General features: G+C 38.7%; 1 protein-coding gene across 1 annotated transcript in view; it reads right to left on the bottom strand.

The window, feature by feature from the left end:
• The window catches only part of ANKRD31 (ankyrin repeat domain 31), a gene marked incomplete at both ends in the record, with an annotated part of 136,274 nt that overhangs the window by 78,292 nt on the left and 37,055 nt on the right, over nt 1–20,927 (bottom strand). Inside the window, 2 exons of the mRNA XM_079702042.1 lie at nt 5,279–5,421; nt 12,902–13,057. Of these exons, the coding sequence (XP_079558168.1) occupies nt 5,279–5,421; nt 12,902–13,057 (299 nt within the window). The remainder of the gene's footprint in view (nt 1–5,278; nt 5,422–12,901; nt 13,058–20,927) is intronic.

Below are 20,927 nucleotides of genomic sequence, written 5' to 3'. Positions count from 1 at the left end.
TATATTTAATAAATGTTGTTTAATAAAAGAATGAACGTTGACCAAGGAGGATGTGGGTAACAGGCTTTAAATAACATACTAAATGAAGCCTAGATTTCCATGTTAATGTCTGGAAAGAGAGAAAGGATCTGAATTTCTGTAAATTTTATGCATCTAAAGATTAAAGATATATACATTTTTCCTTTTATAAGAAAGCATTCTAGGAGAGAAAAATGTCCCACCACACACAGGGAGAATATGAGCTAAATCTTTTAAAAATTCTTAGGACTCAGCAACTTGATTCTGCTTTTCAAATGGCTTTACTGTGGGAGTTTAATGCTAGATAGGGGGATTGAAAGTAATAGTAGGTACAATTAAATTTATAATTCATATTCCTGGAGCTTCACATTTTGTTTAGTAATACAAATAGAGAGTGTACCACTTTCTTTCAGGAAAAGTAATTTCATAAGTGGGTTGCCAAAGGAGCTGTGTTGCTTATCTCTGGAGGTTTCATGTCAAATAATAAGCCATTGCAGTATGAAAGTAACTCAGGATCAATAAGCATGAGAAGGAAGATGGGAGGAAGGGAAAAGGCAAGGGCTAGAGCTTCACTTTTCTGTTAATCTGGGTTGGTGATCCCAAGGGAGTGAATACATTACTTCGGCAGTCTCTGTTTTAGACTCTGGATACTCTGTTTCACCAACTATTCACATTTACCAATCCTCTCTATAGCTTGGTATCAGGAATTCTGAAGCCTAACTAATATATCCTCTTTAAAAAACTCTTTTCTTACCAAATGGCAGTAAATCAGTTATTTCCACTGCGTTTTTTACCCCTATTTTAAATCTGCATTTAGGTTCTGTATTAGTTATCTGTTGCTACCTAACAAGTTACCCCAAAACGTAGTAGCTTAAAACAGTAATAAATATTTATAATCTCATAGTTTCTGTGGGTCAGGAATTTGGGAGTGGCCACAGGTGGATGGTTCTGCCTCAGGGTCTCTCATGAGGTTACAGTCAAGAGGTTGGCTGGAGATACAATCACCTAAAAGCTTGCCTGGGGACTTCCCTGGTGGCGCAGTAGTTAAGAATCCACCTGCCAAGGCAGGGGACACGGATCGAGCCCTGGTCCGGGAAGATCCCACATGCCACGGAGCAACTAAGCCCCTGGGGCACAACTACTGAGCCTGCACTCTAGAGCCCGCGAGCCAAAACTACTGAGCCCACGTGCCACAACTACTGAGCCCACGCGCCTAGAGCCCATGCTCCGCAACAAGAGAAGCCACTGCAATGAGAAGCCCACAACGAAGAGTAGCCCCCACTCGCCGCAACTAGAGAAAGCCCACGTGCAGCAACGAAGACCCAACGCAGCCAAAAATAAATAAATAAATTTATTTTAAAAAATTTAAAAATTAAAAAATAAAAATAAATAAAAGTTTGCCTGGGACTGGAGGATCTGTTTCTAAGATGGCTCACTCACATGGCTATGGGCAGGAGGCCTTTGTCCACTGACACATGAACCTCTCCATGGAGCTGCTTGAGTGGCTGCATGAAATGACATCTGGCTTCTCCCAGCGTTGCTGAACAAGTGAGTGAGAGAACAAGGAAGAAGCTACAACAGTTTTCAACCTAGTCTTAGAAGTCATGTACTGTGTCACTCCTGCCACATCGTGTTTGTTAGAAGCAACTCACTGAAACTCCAGCCCACCCTCCTGAGGAGAGGAATCAGGATCCACCTTGCGAAGGGAGGACTGTTAAAGAATTTGTGGACATATTTTAAGATTACCACATGTTCTTAACTGGAACAAGCAGAGCAATTTCAGTAAGTGGCTGGCCTCACAATCCCTACTTATTTAGTTCATCAAACAATAGGCCCCATAAGGAAATACACTGCTACTTAAAGCGTGCCCGTGGCTTTTCACCTTTAATCATATTATTGACTCTAGTGCTTTCCTCCCTCTAGAATCAGCTGACTTCTGTGTGGCTGAACCACACTGACTCCATTTTGTCAGCTCTATCTTAGGTCTGAAGTCCTACCCCTCCCCTTTCTGCATGATTAAGCTTTAGCCTACTCACAAGGAATGTGCCCAAGCCAGATAAATTCCCTGTCAACTTTTACCCTTGCTTTCATCTGATGTGAAAACTGGAAGAGTGTCTTTTGTTGACACAGATGCTTAATGGTCATGAGACCCCGCAGGGGGAGGAAAAATCTCCAGTTCCAGTCAGTGTGGACATGCTTCTCATTTGGTAGTCAGATTCTGTTGTCAGCTTTGGTCACTTTAAATCTCCCTGTGCTCCTTTCAGCGGTGAGGAGCACAGCTGAGAATGCCTCTGGATTGTTGTCTGCCCAATCCTGCCAGTATGTAAATTACCCACAATAAACTTCACAATTGCACTTTATGGAGTTGCCTGCTTTGTTTTCCAGTCTCTCTCAAAGTTCCTTTTCAGTTTGGAGGATATTATTCCGTATCTCTGCCTTCCAACAACTTCCTTGCATAAGAAGCCAACAGGACAGAGAATAAAATTCTTTCAAGTACTGGAAAAGACAGTATTTTTACCACACATCCCTAATGGAATATAAACAAAACAAAAAGAACTGTAAAAAAAGCACTTCATTAGTAGTTCCATTGTTAATAATAATATTGTTAATATTCATAATAATAATACACTAATAGTAATACTGTAAGTATGCTGTACAATAAAGAAATTAATGTATTAAGAAACAAATGTTTAGCATAAGAGAAAAAGAGATACAAGTATAAAATCAAAGTTATTATGAATCTATAATATTAAGTCTGAAATGGAAATATCAGTAAGAACTCATGATTTGTTTTTCTTTCTAAAAGCATACATTTCACTGAAAATGCCTAAAAACAATGACATCCAATAGCAATGAGCACACATAGCACCCAGATTGTGGTCTCTGATAGATTTTACATTAAAACACCATTTAGAGAAAATATGGGAAGAAACAAAGATAAACTCAGTCAAATCCAGGATTTAGGAAGTTCTATAAGACAAATGACCCAGGTTCTAGAAGACACAAAAAAACAAAATATAGGAAGAACTGTTATAGATTAAAACACACTTAAGAGGGACTTCCCTGGTGGTCCAGTGGTAAAAAATCCACCTTCCAATGCAGGGGACGCAGGTTCAATCCCTAGTCAGGGAACTAAGATCCTGCATGCCGCAGGTCAACTAAGCCTGCGTGCCATAACTACTAAGCTCCTGCACCTCAACTAGAGCCCACGTGCTGCAAACTACAGAGCCCACGCACTCTGGAGCCTGGGCACCACAATTAGAGAAGAGAAAACCCGCATGCCACAACTAGAGAGAAGCCCGAGCACTACAACAAAGAGCCCACACGCCACAACGAAAAATCCTGCATGCCTCAATGAAGATCCAGTGTGCCGCAACTAAGACCCGACGCAGCCAAAAGTAAATAAAATAAATAAATAATAAACCTATAAAAAAACCCACACACACTTAAGAGACATAACAAACACATGTAATGTACAGACATTGATAGATCCTGATTCAAACAAAAACTTGTAATAAAAAACATTTTTAGATAATTTGGGGAAATTTAAGTATGGACTAGATACTATTAAATGGTATTTAAAATTTTAATTTTTATTAGGTAAGATGATAAAAAATGTGGGTGTGGAAAAAAATGTCCTTATCTGTTAGAGATGCAGGTACACGTATTTATGGATAAAATGGTATGATGTCTGGGATTTTTAAAAAATACTCCCAACAACAACAAAACACCATCCATGCTCCGGCCTGTTGATGTGGTATGACTTTTTAAAGTGTAGTAGAATATACAATCAAACTTTATAAGAAAGCTCACTCGAGACACAAATGGAATGCATAATCACCATGTCTGGGGGATATCTTTTCAATATCTGTGAATCCCAGTAACACTGTCAGTGAACCTCCAATTCAACATCTCAAATATTTATATACCACAGGATACTTCAGGAGTTAGAGGCCTGTGTCTTTGGTCCCTTTTACTTCACTAAGGGTACAAGAGAAGGCTACATATCTGCAAAGGCCAGAAAGAAGACTGCAGTTATAGCCTGTGAGGCAGAAGTTAATTGGAGCCAAGTTATCAGGAGGGGCAAAGGAAGAACTGAGAAAGAAAAGAAAAAAAGGTATAAAGCACCCACGGCTCATATTACCCAAAGGGAGAAAAGATTCTTGACCAGGACAGGTCAGCCCTGGCAAGTTGGAGAGCGGATGGGCCATGGAAAGAGAGAAGAAATGCTTTGGCATGAGGTTCTCTGCTAGAGGCCAGTTTTGAAGAGCAGATAAAAGAGAGAGGGCTCACACCATCACTTGTTCTAGCATTCTTCTGGCCATTAAATTAGGTCCAAGGCAGAGTTCTCTCCCCCAAGCCCTCTACAAAATGTGCAGGAATGACCACCTACCATCAGGTGATACATTATCCAAAAAAAGCAAAACCACCTAAACCCTCCAAACTAGGAAGGGATATGTCCTATTTGTCTATGCCCATGGTTCCTGGCAGCCTTCCCCAGCTCTACCTGTGGTAGGCATTTCTTCTGGAGGAACACTGAACAGATCTTCCTGAGCCTAGCTGATTAGCCCCCTTTCCTACCCTAGAGGTTTTAAACCCAGAGGCAACTTCCAATACTTGAAATAAATAATAAGCTATTTTCACAAGTGCCTCAGACCAATGCAGTTCCTGGACCAGAAAAATGTCTAGGAAGCTCAGAACATATATGATAAAGCAAGTGTGCTGGAATTCATAATCTTAATTAATATTACCATTATTGAAGTTACTATTAACCAACTTGTATAGAATTATAGTATTTTGATACTATAACCACTGGTACCTCTGTGCTGGTGTGTACTGGCTGATCATTAAAACCTGGGAGGTTCTCATGTCTTAGTCTGACTCTGAAAGTAACACTAGACTACAAAAAGCTGTAAGCCTGCTATCAGGGCTGGACATCACTGTGTAACACTCTAAGAAGGAAATGTTCTCCTAAAGCCTATAAAGAACCATACAAAAAGAGTCTAAAGAAATTTTAAAAATACTGTGTATAACCAAAATACACATTCTGTAGTTATTAAAAGTAACATGTAAAATGGGATCTACCACATTAGGCACAACCGATCCATCACACAGTAAAATTTTATTATGAATTCTGAGTATTGATTAGCAGAATGAACTGAAACTGGATCCCTATCTGTTTTTCTATTGCTTGGTCCCAGAGGCTTTTTAATACTTGAAGAATGTAGTGTTTGCTCTGCAAACAAAAGAATCACAGTACCTTATAATGTCCATTCATCACAGCATCATGTAGGGGAGTGATCTGGTACATTCCTCTGATATTTACATCTGCTCCACCCTTTAATAGTTCACTTGCTGTCTGATAAAATCCTCCTACACTAGCTTCATGAAGTGCTGTCCAACCTGTTACACAAAAAAGAAATGGTGTTTGTTTATATTTGGCATCTTAATAATGTTTGTGCTTGCCCTTAAAATAAGAACTCTAAGTTGTTGCTTTAAAAATATTTTGGTTATGAGACAAGATAATCTCACCATGAAAGCAACCTGTATTATTTGTGGATTCAATAAATCTGATGGACAAATAAAATTCCTACCCCTAATTCTGTTGGTGTTAATATGGAATTTTACTTATGAAAATAAGTAAAATATTTGAAACTATTTTTGCCCCCCTCAAATAAAAAGGCTGTAAGGGGGCTCATTATTAGCTCATAGAGAATGCTGGTTGCAGGCTACTTTTCTGCAGAGAAGAGGGGGAAAAGCCTTATTTGTAACTCAAGGTACTTCCATTAAAATAACCCACCCAGCCAGCAAGACTACGCAGACGTCAGTTCAAAAGTATACAGTCGACTCGTGAACAACGTGGGTTTGAACTGTGCAGGTTCGCCTTATACACAGATTTTTTTCCAACAGTAAATACTACAGTACTACACAATCTGAGGTTAGCTGAAGGAGTAACCATGGATACGGAGGGCTAACTGTAACTTATTCTCAGATTTTTGACCACACAGAGGGTTGGCACCCTTAACTCCCACGTTGTTCATGGGTAAATTGTATATTTCTTTTCTCCCTATTTGCAAAAAGTTAGTTACAGTAAATTCAACAAACATACCACAAACTGCTCCAAAAAAAACCAGTCATCCAAATAAATATCTTCTTCCTTTGCTAGCCAGATATAATGGTATAAGTCAAAGATATCTAAACTCCAAAAAATCATACGATTGATATAAGAAATCATAAAAAGTTGCAAGTTAAAGTGTGCTTCATTCTTTCCTTCCATAAACCAGAGTTTCTCAATCTTGGCACTAATATTTTCAGAACCTTCTCCATAATCCAGTTTCTCAATCTTGGCACTAATATTTTCAGAACCTTCTCCATAATCCAGTTTCTCAATCTTGGCACTGACATTTTAGGCTAAATGTTCTGGGCACTGTAGGCTGTTTAGCAGTATCCCTGGTCTTAATCCATCAGATGCCAGTAGTACCCTGCTGCCCATTCCAGTTGTAAAAACTAAAAATGTTTCCAGAAACTACCAAATGTCCCCTTTGAGGGGACACTCCAGTTAAGAACGTCTATAGAAGGACTTTCTCCAATAGTATTAATTAGAAAGCCTTGAGGAAGAAATGAAGAGCACCAAAACTGGTAAATATATAGTTAATAGAATTTATTTCCTATAAATTTCCTTAAAATACACAAAGCTACTTAAAGCAAAAATTGTAACTATGTTTTGGAGTTTATTCTGTATATACATGTAATATATGCGACAGACATAACGTAAGGGATAAGGGAGGGGCTTCCCTGGTGGCACAGTGGTTAAGAATCCGCCTGCCAATGCAGGGGACATGGGTTCAAGCCCTGAGCCAGGAAGATCCCACATGCCATGGAGCAACTAAGCCCATGTGCCACAACTACTGAGCCTGTGCTCTAGAGCCCACGAGCCACAACTACTGAGCCTGTGTGCCACAAGTACTGAAGCCCGTGTGCCTAGAGCCCGCACTCCACAACAAGAGAAGCCACTGCAATGAGAAGGCTGCACACAGCAACAAAGAGTAGCCCCCACTCACTGCAACTAGAGAAAGACCACACACAGCAACGAAGACCCAATGTAGCCAAAAATAAATAAATAAATATATTTAAAAAAAGGAAAAAGGAGATATATTTGATGTTCTTACATTTTATATGAAGTATTACAATATTAACTCTAAGAAGACTATAAAACATTAAAAATGTATATTGTAATCCCTAGAGTAAGCACTACAAAATAATGCAAAGACAAAAACAAATAAATGAAGACACAAGAAACACTAGTAAAATGGCAGTGAATCCAAATATTCATATTAAATGAAAATCGACTAATTACCCCAATTAGACAGGCAGAGGTTGTCAGAATGAAATTAGAACATTTTCTCACTCCATATACAAAAATAAACTCAAAAAGGATTGAAGATGTAAATGTAAGATGGGAAATCATAAAACTCCCAGAAGAAAACAGAGGCAGAACACACTGTGACATAAATCATAGCAATACTTTTTTGGATCTGTCTCTTAAGATGAAGGAAACAAAAGCAAAAATAAACAAATGGGACCTAGTTAAACTGAAAAGCTTTTGCACAGCAAAGGAAACCATCGACAAAACAAAAAGACAATGTACTGGATGGGAGAAAACATTTGCAAATGATATGACCAATAAGAGGTTAATATCCAAAATACATAAACAGCTCATACAACTCAATATCAAAAAAACAAACAGGCCAATCAAAAAATGGGCAGAAGACCTGAACAGACATTTTTCCAAAGCAGACATACAGCTGGCTAACAGGCACATGAAAAGATGCCCAACATGAAAAATTATCAGAGAAATGCAAATCAAAACCACAATGAGATATCACCTCACAACTGTCAAAATGGCTATCATCAAAAAGTCTGCAAATAACAAAGGCTGGTGAGGATGCAGAGAAAAGAGAACCCTTGTACACTGCTGGTGGAAATGTAAATTGGTACAGCCACTATGGAAAACTGTAGGGAGGTTCCTCAAAAACCAAAAAACAGAACTACCTTATGATCCAGCAATTCTACTGCTGGGTATGTATCTGAAGAAAATGAAAACACTAATTTGAAGATACATGCACCCCAATGTTCACAGCAGCATTATTTACAAATAGTCAAGATTTGGAAGCAACTTAAGTGCCCAACAATGATGAACAGAAAAATAAGATGTGGTACACACACACACACACACACACACACACACACACACACACAATGGAATATTACTCAGCCATAAAAAAGAATGAAATCTGTCATTTGCAACAATGTGGATGGACCTAGAGAGTACTATGCTTAGCGAAATACGACAGAGAAAGACAAATACTATATGTTATGATGTGTGAAATCTAAAAAATAAAACAAACAAATGTATATAACAAAACAGAAACAGCCTTACACATATAGAGTAAAAATTAATGGCTACCAGTGGATAGAGGGAAGTGGGGAGGGGCAAGAAAGGGGTAGGGAATTAAGAGACACAATCTACTATGTACAAAATACATAAGCAATATGGAAATATTGTACAGGACTGGGAAATATAGCCATTATTTTGTATTAACTTTAAATGGAGTATAACATATAAAAATATTGCATCACTATGTTGTATACCTGAAACTAATATTGTAAATCAACTAAACTTCAATTTTTAAAAATAATAAAGAAATAAATGTTTGAGAAAGCCATGTTGGAGTTGAAAGAATAATTTAAAAAATAAAAAATATGTATACTGGCCTCTGCCCCCTGGTTCCTAACACAGAGCTCCTAATACCCTTGTAAACAGGGGTGGCAGGAGAATCTTTCGTCCTTATAGTCTTTGACCCTAGTTCCTGATACAGAATTTCCAAACCTTTGTAATTTCCTAAATGATAGGAGAATCGGTCTCAGAGCTCCTAAAATCCCTTGGAATTTCCTGGGAGATAGAAGTGTATTTTGTTCCAATGAGGCAAGTTTTGGTGGGCTCATAGATGAGGCTGGTCACCAGAAAGACCAAGTCATAATTAGAAGCTGGAACTTTCAAGTCTGCCTCTATACTTCAGAAAGGAGAGAGGGGCTAGAAATGGATTTAATAATCGATCATGCCTACGTGATGAAGTCTCCATAAAAATCTCCGAAGTATGGGGTTTGGAGAGCTTATCCAGGTTGGTGAACACATCTGCATGCTGAGAGGACAGCACACCCCAATTCCATGGAGACAGAATTTCCTGTGTTTCAGACCCTTCCAGACCTCACCTTATGTACACTCTTCATCTGGCTTTTCATCTGTATCCTTAATCATATGCTTTATTACATAATAAACTGGTAAATATAAGTTAAGTGCTTCCCTGAGTCCATGAGCTGTTCTAGGAAATGATCAAATCCAAGAAATGGGTCATGGTAACCCCCAGTTTGTAGCTAAGGTGAGTGAAAGCTGTGGGTAACCTGGTGATCTCCTACTTGTGATTGGCATGTGAAGTGGGGGTCAGCCTCATGGGACTGATTTCTTAATCTGTGGAGTCTACACTAACAATGTTTAGTGTCAGAATTGAATTGAATTGCAGGATACCCAGCTGGTGTGGAAGAATTGTTCAATGTATGGAAAACCCACGTATCTGGGTGTGAGTAGAGGAGAAACACATGAGTGTTTCCCTTTACAATAAGTATGTAACAAAAACAAATACAGAGAATCTAGGAATTAGATCACTGTTCAGTTCTTTCAACTTTTCTGTATGTTTGAATTTTTTCATAATTTCATAAAAATTTTTAAATAAATGTGAACTTTTGGAAGATAACTATTTAAGAACTATCTATTTTTTAAAAAATAATATAAAAACTCTCTTCCCCCAAAGTACTGTCTCCAATAAAAAGCGTGAACTAATTGCTATTTAGATTCTGGGACCTGTAAACCAGTGGAAATTTGCTTACTGATAATGTACACTGGTTAACTTGATTATTTGTCACAGTCTAGGTTTGGTGGGATAAAAAATGAAGTATCAGAAATCCAAAAGTTATTAACTTTGGAATGTAGATGATTTTCCTTCTAGGAAACTTCCTTTCCTTATTTAGGTTTTGCTTAAACTACAATAAAAATTAGTTTCCTAAAGGGGACAGAAATGGCTGCTACAGGAATGAGAAAATAACCATAACAAAGGATGTTTGTTTTCCCTGAGCTCAGAATGACTAAATATAAGGTAAATGTAAAGCAACTGTCTGGCTTCCAAGAAAAAGCCAGTCTCGTACACTAAATTTACTTCAGAAAATTCCCAAAGAAAACAAAGTCCATGTGAGCAATTCATAGTAAATGATGGGGTCTTGGGGAGGGAAGCTGAAAATGAATGCTACTTTAAGTGTGACCTAAGTAAGCAAGGATGACCCAGTGATGAACAGTATCAGTTCCAGGGTTGAAAGAAATTCCCAGCAGCAACAAAGCCAGAGGGACCCTTATTCTGCAGAAAGCTACTCTAGACCACATAAAGGGCTACATATTCCAGAAAGAAATCAAATGTAACAAAGAATTTCCCTTCTCCTAAGGCTTACTCCTTCTGTGTTGTAAAACCACTCCTCTTAAATAAAGATGGAGTACATTTTATAACAGATCTTTTATTATCTCCCAAAACTGCAGGTTGGGAGATCCTTAAGCAACATAGTTTTTTTTTTTTAAATGTAACTATCTTGGAGGAAATTTCTTCAAAGGTTAATAAGAGTGTAAATTTCCTATGAAGACAATATAATTTAATGCATTTGTTTAAAAAGATTCAAGATAATAATATTAGTTATATGATCTAATGCAGCAATTCTTAACACCCACAGAGATATAAAGTGCACTCTCTTCATTACAGTCCTCAACAATTTTGCCTCTCATCTTTTATCTGTCTCTTGCCTTGCTGTTAGCTTAAACTTCTTGCTATTATCAATATCCTGGCCTAAGCCAACCTTTCTTTTCAGTTCTAATGTATCATAGGTTTAGGAATCAGATAGGATTCTGTGTAAAATAATGCTCAAGTCATTGATCTGAGAGGGTTTTAGCAAAGAAGCTTTATTAGATCTATTTTAGGTATTCAGAATTTATTTTCAGGCTACTTCATGGTTGTCACCCTTGGTTTTGATAGGTAAAGAATTATTGAAATTGGTTTTTTAAATCAAAGATATCACAAAACGTAAATGAGGACTTATAAAATGCAAATGTTACCTATAAAAAGACCATTGGTCTGTTACTATAACATTTTGTTAATTCCTCAAAAGGCACTTAAGCCTTTATTGGATTATCTCACAAAATAAATTTATTTAAACCTTCCTAGTAGATACTGTTTATCTTTTTGTTTTCATAGTATCTGGCACAGAGAAGGCATATGGTAAAAGCTCACTACATTGAATTATATGGAGGCCATACACCTCTTGTCAGTAGTTCTTGAACATTAATGAGAATAAAAATCATCTAGGGAACTTGATTTCCAGATTTTAACCTACAGATTTTGATTGTGACTTTGAGTGATTTTGTGTGTGTGTGTGCTTTTGGGGGGGGTGAAGTAAAGGTTGCATTTTGAACAAATATTTTAAGTGACTCTTACGAAAATGGCTTATGGACAACCCTTTGCAAACACTGCCCTCTGCAATTCTGTGGGATGTGGTAGCCAGAAGTAGTAAACGTCAGATTAAGATGCAAATTGAGAAGGAAAAATAGAAAACAAGAGAGTTCAAAAAGTCTGGAAAATATGGAAGGATAAGGAATTCATGAAGGTCACAGAAGTACCTAGGGAAGTGAGAAGAAGGTCACTGCCAAAGACAAGCAGGGAATAGCAACTGGGGATGTTAGTGATGGCACAGAAAAAAAGGTTAATGAAAAGAAACATGTTAAGATTGATGCTTGGGAAATCCATAAAGTCCAATTAGTGGCATGCAGAACTACTCCTGAACTTAAGGAGCACATAGAGACTAAGAGAAAGAACCATATATTTCTCAAAATCAAGGGAGCAAGTGCTCTGGCTAGCAAGTAAGGATCCAAGGTTGAGAGCTATAAGACCATAATGGATGAACTGGGTGTGAGACTTAGAATAATAGTCTTTAAAACACTGATTATAGGATAAACCCAGGTGCTGCTAAAGTAAGTACTGGGGGTGCTTGTCCATGGACTGTGCTGCTGATCTCTGTGTACCATAAGACTTTGTGCACTGTTTCATACACCGAGAAAGTCTAGAAACAATAGTAAAAGTATGGACACAGTGCTGCTCAGTGTTTTAAGTACTTACGTGCCTTTAAGAAATCATTCCTCTCCAGGAGAACGTATCAGGTTCTCCCCACAGGAAGACTGTACCAGAGACCTAGCCTTGCAGAAAGACTGTTCTTTCTGAGCTTCCTGCCCCACCCTCTCTACCTCATAGTCTGTTCTCTCCATTTCCCTGGCAATTGTCCTTGCTGTACATCTACCATTTTATCATCAATTTTCCCTGAAGCTCAGTGTACCATCTGCTTCTTTCAGCTTTGAACCTCACTCCTCTTCCATTAAAAGCTGAGTCTCATAGTAAAAATGCCCACACAAAGCCAGCAAGCCAGCCCCAGGAACCCCATCCTTCTGTGTAATGCCACTGCACATGGCCCACCTGGTGCAGTGGGCCTTTGAAGGCATAACCTTTGAAGGAAGGCATAATCTTTGAAGGTGAAATGTAATGTTCTTCTCCTGCTTCTCCCCCCTAACTTACCACTTCCCTGGGAGATGATGGTGAAGCACTGCCTAAGTAGAAAAATTACATGGAAGCTTTCTGTTTGAGACTTGTCTTAGGCCTACTTTGCCATACTTTCATAGTAGTGACTCAGCTGAAACTACAAACCACTCTTAAGATAACTGTAAGTGGTAACCACAACCTACCAGCATAACTTGGCTGATTAACATTTCCACCTTTCTTCATATAATGATGAACAAGATTAGCGTCATTGTGCAGAGCAGCTTTATACAATAAGTTCTCTCCAAAGATGTTTCTACGGTTAATGTTACAACGAGATACTTTATTCATCTTCATTTTTTCTGAAATGAGGGCATGAACAAAAGAAAACAAAAAAATTAATAATCCTTATTTGAAAATCAAGAGGAATATAAGTAATAGAATGAATCCAGTCAACATTCTGGAATAGAGTATATTACATTATGGAGGAGTATTTCATCCCTTAACCCAACTATAATGGTATCTACATGCAAAAAGGTGAAAAAGACAAATGTCATTAGTTTGAAATATTTGAGTAAATTATACATCATGTAAGCAGTTTATATTGATTGAAACTCCAGGAAAGGTGCATACATGAGAAGACCAATGGATTATTTTCTTAAAAGTTCTGGTGAAAGGGATTATTTAAATCCAGAATTAGATGTTATTAAACCTAACAAAATATTACAATACCAAAATGTCTTATAAAACCATGAGGAGAAAATCTCAGAAGTATATAAGGAAGATACAAAAATTAACCCCAGCAAGACCAGAAAAGAGAATGCTAAATTTTCTTTCCTTACTAAAAATAACTGTCATGAAATTAAATAAAGCTTGGTCTTGAGCAGTATAATAGTTTTGATTTCCTAAGCTGGGAAATACACAATTAAAATAGTTTTCCAGGTTATATATACCAAGTATCATTTCTCCCCTGTGCCTCCTAAACTCCTCATCTAGATAATCCAAATCCTGTCAATTTTTACAGATAATACTCATTTGGTTTTCCTGAATTTCAGAATAGCATTTTTTTCCTTTGGCGCACCGCCCAGCTTGTGGGATTGAACCCCGGGCCCTCGGCAGTGACAGCGCAGGGTCCTAACCACTGGACCGCCAGGGAATTCCCTCAGAGTAACTTTGGTGATAGCTTTTCCAGTTTCATCTAAATAACCTGCCCCATCCTAAAACCTCAGAAAGGTAATTGGGTACTGCAACAGATTTCTTAATGGACCACAATTTAACTGCTTTGTTTTTATTTGATTCTCTCCATTCAGTTCCACTGTAAAACAAACCAACTGCTGAACACCTGAGCCTGCCTCCCCCGACCCCAGACTACAAAGTATTCTGTTCCCACGAGATAAACTATATGCAAAAATCAATAGTCTTTACTCCCAGATCTTTCTTTTCCAGTTGTACCCGCTATTATAAATATGCAATTTATTCAAAATAACAAATTAAGAATACAAAAATTTTCAGTGAACCTAAGTTGTGAAAGACATTCACTTCCAGTCATGACTAAATAACTGCTGTGACTTGCCCTCCCATTGTAAACAACTAGAATATTAAACAAAATGTATGGGGGAAAAGACCCTTTATTCAGACATTGGAAAACAGGTAGTTCAGACCTATTTGACTCCCCTGAGTGAAGACAAATAATGAAGTGAGCCCTAAGGTCACTCACTCAAGCTTCTTGCCTGGAGGCTTTTCAGAGTATAGCACAAGCATAGCAAGGTGATTCTGCTGAGCTAAGGAGACAGAGGTCAGAGTCTGGGGAGGCTGGGGTGAACAGAATTTACAGGGCAGGGCACCAGAGATGAGAGCATAGAGAAAAGGCACCAGAAATCTATAAGAAGGGCTCCTTGAGTCGTTATCTCAATACTGAACTGCTTATGCGTGGGGTGAATCTTCATGAGGCTGGGCAAGAACAGTTACCCAGGAACTATAAATTAACAACCATCAGAGATCACACAGGCTGGGAGACATTCACATTCCTGCCAGGCTGAGGAGAGAGACCTTGCTGAACTACTGGAACATTCAGAGAGACCTTTAATGGGTCATGTCTTAGTAGCAGAGCTAAAATAGTTCTAGAGTAAGGCCTACACTAGACCTGACTAACAAGGTTTTAAAAAAAGTGTTGAAAGGATCAAACTGATCTTCAAGTAACTTGTTGGCCAAAACAAAAATCAACACTCTTAAAATACACAGAATGACACTGAATAACATTCTGCTGCATACAGATATACAATTGTTCTCTACTAAAAAGGCCTTGTGCCTTTGTCAAAACTCAGGGTTTATTTCTGAACTCCCTTCTCCTTCCATGGACCTATTTCCCTATCTTGATGCCAACATCATGCTGTTTTGATTATGCCATATAATAATTCTTGAAATCAGGTAGTGTTAGCCCTTTAACTTTGTTCTTTATCAGAGTTGTCTTACTACTCTAGATTCTTTGCATTCCATATGAATTTTAGAACCAGCTTTGGAATTTCTACAAGAAAATCCTACAGGAATTTTGATTGAGATTGTGTAGAATCCATAAATATACCTGAGTGGAAATAACATCTTAATAATATAGTCTTCTGACTCAATCTCTCTCCATTTCTCTCCATCAAATTTTCTGTTTTCTGTTTAATATTTTGTAGGTTTCAGTGTACCTGTCTTTTACATCTTTTGCTAAATTTTTTTTTCTTTTTTTTTTGCGGTATGCGGGCCTCTCACTGTTATGGCCTCTCCCGATGCGGAGCACAGGCTCTGGACACGCAGGCCCAGCAGCCGTGGCTCACGGGCCCAGCCGCTCCGCGGCATGTGGGATCTTCCCGGACCGGGGCACGAACCCGTGTCCTCTGCATTGGCAGGCGGACTCTCAACCACTGCGCCACCAGGGAAGCCCTCTTTTGCTAAATTTTATCCGTATTTCACATTTTTTGAAACTGCGGCATAAATTTCACTTCCTAGTTGTTTGGTTTTCATATTTCACTTTCTAATTGTTTGTTGCTAGAATACAGAAATATAATTAGTATCTGTATATTAATCTTGTATTTTGGAACTTTGCTAAACTCACTTACAGTTGCTTTTATTGTAGATTCCATCAGATTTTCTATATAGACGATTATGTCACTTGTGACTAAAGACTGTTTTACTTCTTCTTTTCCAACATGGATGCCTTTTATTTGTTTTTCTTCCTGACTGTACTGGCTAGGACCTCCAGTACAATGATCAGTGGAAGTGGTGGGAACAGACATCCCTGTCTTATTTCTGATCTTAGGGGGAAAGCATTCAGTCTTTCACCATTAAGTATGACAGCTGTGTATTTTTTTTGTAGATGCCCTTTGTCAGATTAACCAAGTTCCCCTCTATTCTGAGTTTGCTGAGAGTTTTCATTAGTAATGGATGTCAGGTGTTGTCAAAATCTTTCTCTGCATCATCTACTAAGATGATCATATGGTTTTTCCTTTTTAGCTTATAATATAACAAATTACAGTGATTGATTTTCAAATGTAATGTAACGTAAATTTTTTGTTCTAGTTCCGTAAAAAATGCCATTTGTAATTTGATAGGGATTGCATTGAATCTCTAGATTGCTTTGGGTAGTGTAGTCATTTTCACAATATTGATTCTTCCAATCCAAGAACATGGTATATCTCTCCATCTCTTGGTACCATCTTTAATTTCTTTCATCAGTGTCTTACAGTTTTCTGCATACAGGTCTTCTGTCTCCCTAGGTAGGTTTATTCCTAGGTATTTTATTCTTTTTGTTGCAATGGTAAATGGGAGTGTTTCCTTAATTTCTCTTTCAGATTTTTCATCATTAGTGTATAGGAACGCAAGAGATTTCTGTGCATTAATTTTGTATCCTGCTACTTTACCAAATTCATTGATTAGCTCTAGTAGTTTTCTGGTGGCATTTTTAGGATTCTCTATGTATCCTGTCATCTGCAAACAGTGACAGTTTTACTTCTTCTTTTCCAATTTGTATTCCTTTCATTTCTTTTTCTTCTCTGATTGCCGTGGCTAGGACTTCCAAAACTATGTTGAATAACAGTGGTGACAGTGGACATCCTTGTCTTCTTCCTGATCTTAAAGGAAATGTTTTCAGTTTTTCACCATTGAGAATGATGTCTGCTCTGGGTTTGCCATATATGGCCTTTATTATGTTGAGGTAGGTTCCCTCTATGCCCACCTTCTGGAGAGTTTTTGTCCTAAATGGGTGTTGAATTTTGTCAAAAGCTTTTTCTCCATCTATTGAGATGATCATATGGTTTTTATTTTTCAATTTGTTAATATGGTGTATCACAGTGATTCATTTGCCTATATTGAAGAATCCTTGCATCCCTGGGATAAATCCCACTTAATCATGGTGTATGATCCTTTTAATGTGTTGTTGCATTCTGTTTGCTAGTATTTTGTTGAGGATTTTTGCATCTATATTCATTAGTGATATTGGTCTGTAATTTTCTTTTTTGGTAGTATCTTTGTCTAGTTTTGGTATCAGGGTGATGGTGGCCTCACAGAATGAGTTTGGGAGTGTTCCTTCCTCTGCAATTTTTGGAAAGAGTTTGGGAAGGATGGGTGTTAGCTCTTCTCTAAATCTTTGATAGAATTCACCTGTGAAGCCATCTGGTCCTGGACTTTTGCTTGTTGGAAGATTTTTATCATAGTTTCAATTTCATTACTTGTGATTGGTCTGTTCATATTTTCTGTATCTTCCTGGTTCAGTCTTGGAAGGTTATACCTTTATAAGAATTTGTCCATTTCTTACAGGTTGTCCATTTTATTGGCATAGAGTTGCTTGTAGTAGCCTCTTATGATGCTTTGTATTTCTGCAGTGTCTGTTGTAACTTCTCCTTTTTCATTTCTAATTTTACTGATTTGAGTCCTCTCCCTCTTTTTCTTGATGAGTCTGGCTAATGGTTTATCAATTTTGTTTATCTTCTCAAAGAGCCAGTTTTTAGTTTTATTGATTTTTTTTTTTTTTTTTGTGGTATGCGGGCCTCTCACTGTTGTGGCCTCTCCCGTTGCGGAGCACAGGCTCCGGACGCGCAGGCTCAACGGCCATGGCTCACGGGCCCAGCCGCTCCGCGGCATGTGGGATCTTCCCAGACCGGGGCACAAACCCGTGTCCCCTGCATCGGCAGGCAGACTCTCAACCACTGCGCCACCAGGGAAGCCCCAGTTTTATTGATCTTTGCTATTGTTTTCTTTCTTTCTATTTCATTTATTTCTGCTCTGATTTTCATGATTTCTTTCCTTCTGCCAACTTTGGGTTTTGTATGTTCTTCCTTCTCTAGTTCCTTTAGGTGTAAGGTTAGATTGTTTATTTGAGATTTTTCTTGTTTCTTGAGGTAGGCTTGTATAGCTATAAACTTCCCTCTTAGAACTGCTTTTGCTGCATCCCATAGGTTTTGCATCGTCGTGTTTTCATTGTCATTTGTCTCTAGGTATTTTTTGATTTCCTCTTTGATTTCTTTAGTGATCTCTTGGTTATTTAGTAACGTATTGTTTAGCCTCCATGTGTTTGTGGTTTTTACATTTTTTTCCCTGTAATTCATTTCTAATCTCATAGCACTGTGGTCAGAAAAGATGCTTGATATGATTTCAATTTTCTTATATTTACTGAGGCTTGATTTGTGACCCAAGATGTGATCTATCCTGGAGAATGTTCCTTGTGCACTTGAGAAGAGAGTGTAATCTGCTGTTTTTGGATGGAATGTCCTATAAATATCAATTAAATCTATCTGGTCTATTGTGTCAGTTAAAGCTTCTGTTTCCTTGTTTATTTTCATTTTGGATGATCTGTCCATTGGTGTAAGTGAGGTGTTAAAGTCCCCCAGTATTACTGTGTTACTGTCGATTTCCTCTTTTATAGCTGTTAGCAGTTGCCTTATGTATTGAGGTGCCCCTATATTGGGTGCATATGTATTTATAATTGTTATATCTTCTTCTTGGATTGATCCCTTGATCATTATGTAGTGTCGTTCCTTGTCTCTTGTAACATTATTTTAAAGCCTATTTTATCTGATATGAGTATTGCTACTCCAGCTTTCTTTTGATTTCCATTTGCATGGAATACCTTTTTCCATCCTCTCACTTTCAGTCTGTATGTGTCCCTAGGTCTGAAGTGGGTCTCTTGTAGACAGCATATAGATGGGTCTTGTTTTTGTATCCGTTCAGTGAGCCTGTGTCTTTTGGTTGGAGCATTTAATCCATTCACGTTTAAGGTAATTATCAATATGTATGTTCCTATTACCATTTTCTTATTTGTTTTGGGTTTGTTTTTGTAGGTCCTTTCTTCTCTTTTGTTTCCCACTTAGAGAAGTTCCTTTAGCATTTGCTGTAGAGCTAGTTTGGTGGTGCTGAATTCGCTTAGCTTTTGATTGTCTGTAAAGCTTTTGATTTCTCCATCGAATCTGAATGAGATCCTTGCTGGGTAGAGTAATCTTGGTTGTAGGTTCTTCCCTTTCATCACTTTAAGTGTATCATGCCACTCCCTTCTGGCTTGTAGAGTTTCTGCTGAGAAATCAGCTCTTAACCTTATGGGAGTTCCCTTGTATGTTGTCATTTTTCCCTTGCTGCTTTCAATAATTTTTCTTTGTCTTTAATTTTTGCCAATTTGATTACTATGTGTCTCGGCGTGTTTCTCCTTGGGTTTATCCTGTATGGGACTCGCTGCATTTCCTGGACTTGGGTGGCTATTTCCTTTCCCATGTTAGGGAAGTTTTTGACTATAATCTCTCCAAATATTTTCTCGGGGTCTTTCTCTCTCTCTTCTCCTTCTGGGACCCCTATAATGCGAATGTTGTTGTGTTTAACGTTGTCTCAGAAGTCTCTTAGGCTGTCTTCATTTCTTTTCATTCTTTTTTCTTTATTCTGTTCCGCAGCTGTGAATTCCACCATTCTGTCTTCCAGGTCACTTATCCATTCTTCTGCCTCAGTTATTCTGCTATTGATGCCTTCTAGTGTAGTTTTCATTTCGGTTATTGTATTGTTCATCTCTGTTTGTTTGCTCTTTAATTCTTCTAGGTCTTTGTTAAACATTTCTTGCATCTTCTCGATCTTTGCCTCCATTCTTTTTCCGAGGTCCTGGATCATCTTCACTATCATTATTCTGAATTCTTTTTCTGGAATGTTGCCTATCTCCACTTCATTTAGTTGTTTTTCTGCAGTTTTATCTTGTTCCTTCATCTGGTACATAGCCCTCTGCCTTTTCATCTTGTCTATCTTTCTGTGAATGTGGTTTTTGTTCCACAGGCTGCAGGATTGTAGTTCTTGCTTCTGCTGTCTGCCCTCTGGTGGATGAGGCTATCTAAGAGGCTTGTGTAAGTTTCCTGATGGGAGGGACTGGTGGTGGGTAGAGCTGACTGTTACTCTGGTGGGCAGAGGTCAGTAAAACTTTAATCTGCTTGACTGTTGATGGGCGGGGCTGGGTTCCCTCCCTGTTGGTTGTTTAGCCTGAGGCAACCCAACACTGGAGCCTACCTGGGCTCTTTGGTGGGGCTAGTGACAGACTCTGGGAGGGCTCACGCCAAGGAGTACTTCTCAGAACTTCTGCTGCCAGTGTCCTTGTCCTCACAGTGAGGCACAGCCACCGCCCGCCTCTGCAGGAGACCCCCCAATACCAGCAGGCAGGTCTGGTTCAGTCTTCCCTGGGGTTACTGCTCCTTCCCCTGGGTCCCGATGTGCACACTACTTTGTGGGTGTCCTCCAACAGTGGAGTCTCTGTTTCCCCCAGTCCTGTCGAAGTCCTGCAATCAAATCCCACTAGGCTTCAAAGTCTGATTCTCTAGGAATTCCTCCTCCCGTTGCTGGACCCCCCGGGTTGGGAAACCTGATGTGGGGCTCAGAACCTTAACTCCAGGGGGTGGACTTCTGTGGTCTAAGTGTTCTCCAGTCTGTGAGTCACCCACCCAGCAGTCATGGGATTTGATTTTACTCTGATTGCGCCCCTCCTACCGTCTCATTGTGGCTTCTCCTTTGTCTTTGGATGTGGGGTATCTTTTTTGGTGAGTTCCAGTGTCTTCCTGTCAATGACTGTCCAGCAGCTGGTTGTGATTCTGGTGTTCTCACAAGAGGGAGTGAGAGCACGTCCTTCTACTCCGTCATCTTGGTTCCTCTCCCCTCACCTTCATTTCTGAAAGATATTTTGCTAGGTATAGAATTCTAGGTTCTTTATAGAATTCTATAGAATTTCTTTTAGTA

This window comes from Hyperoodon ampullatus (genome assembly GCF_949752795.1).
Source record: "Hyperoodon ampullatus genome assembly, chromosome: 4".
Lineage (NCBI taxonomy): Eukaryota > Metazoa > Chordata > Mammalia > Artiodactyla > Ziphiidae > Hyperoodon > Hyperoodon ampullatus.
The sequence above is the reverse complement of the archived record's forward strand: the minus strand, read 5'-3'. Positions and strand labels throughout refer to the sequence as shown.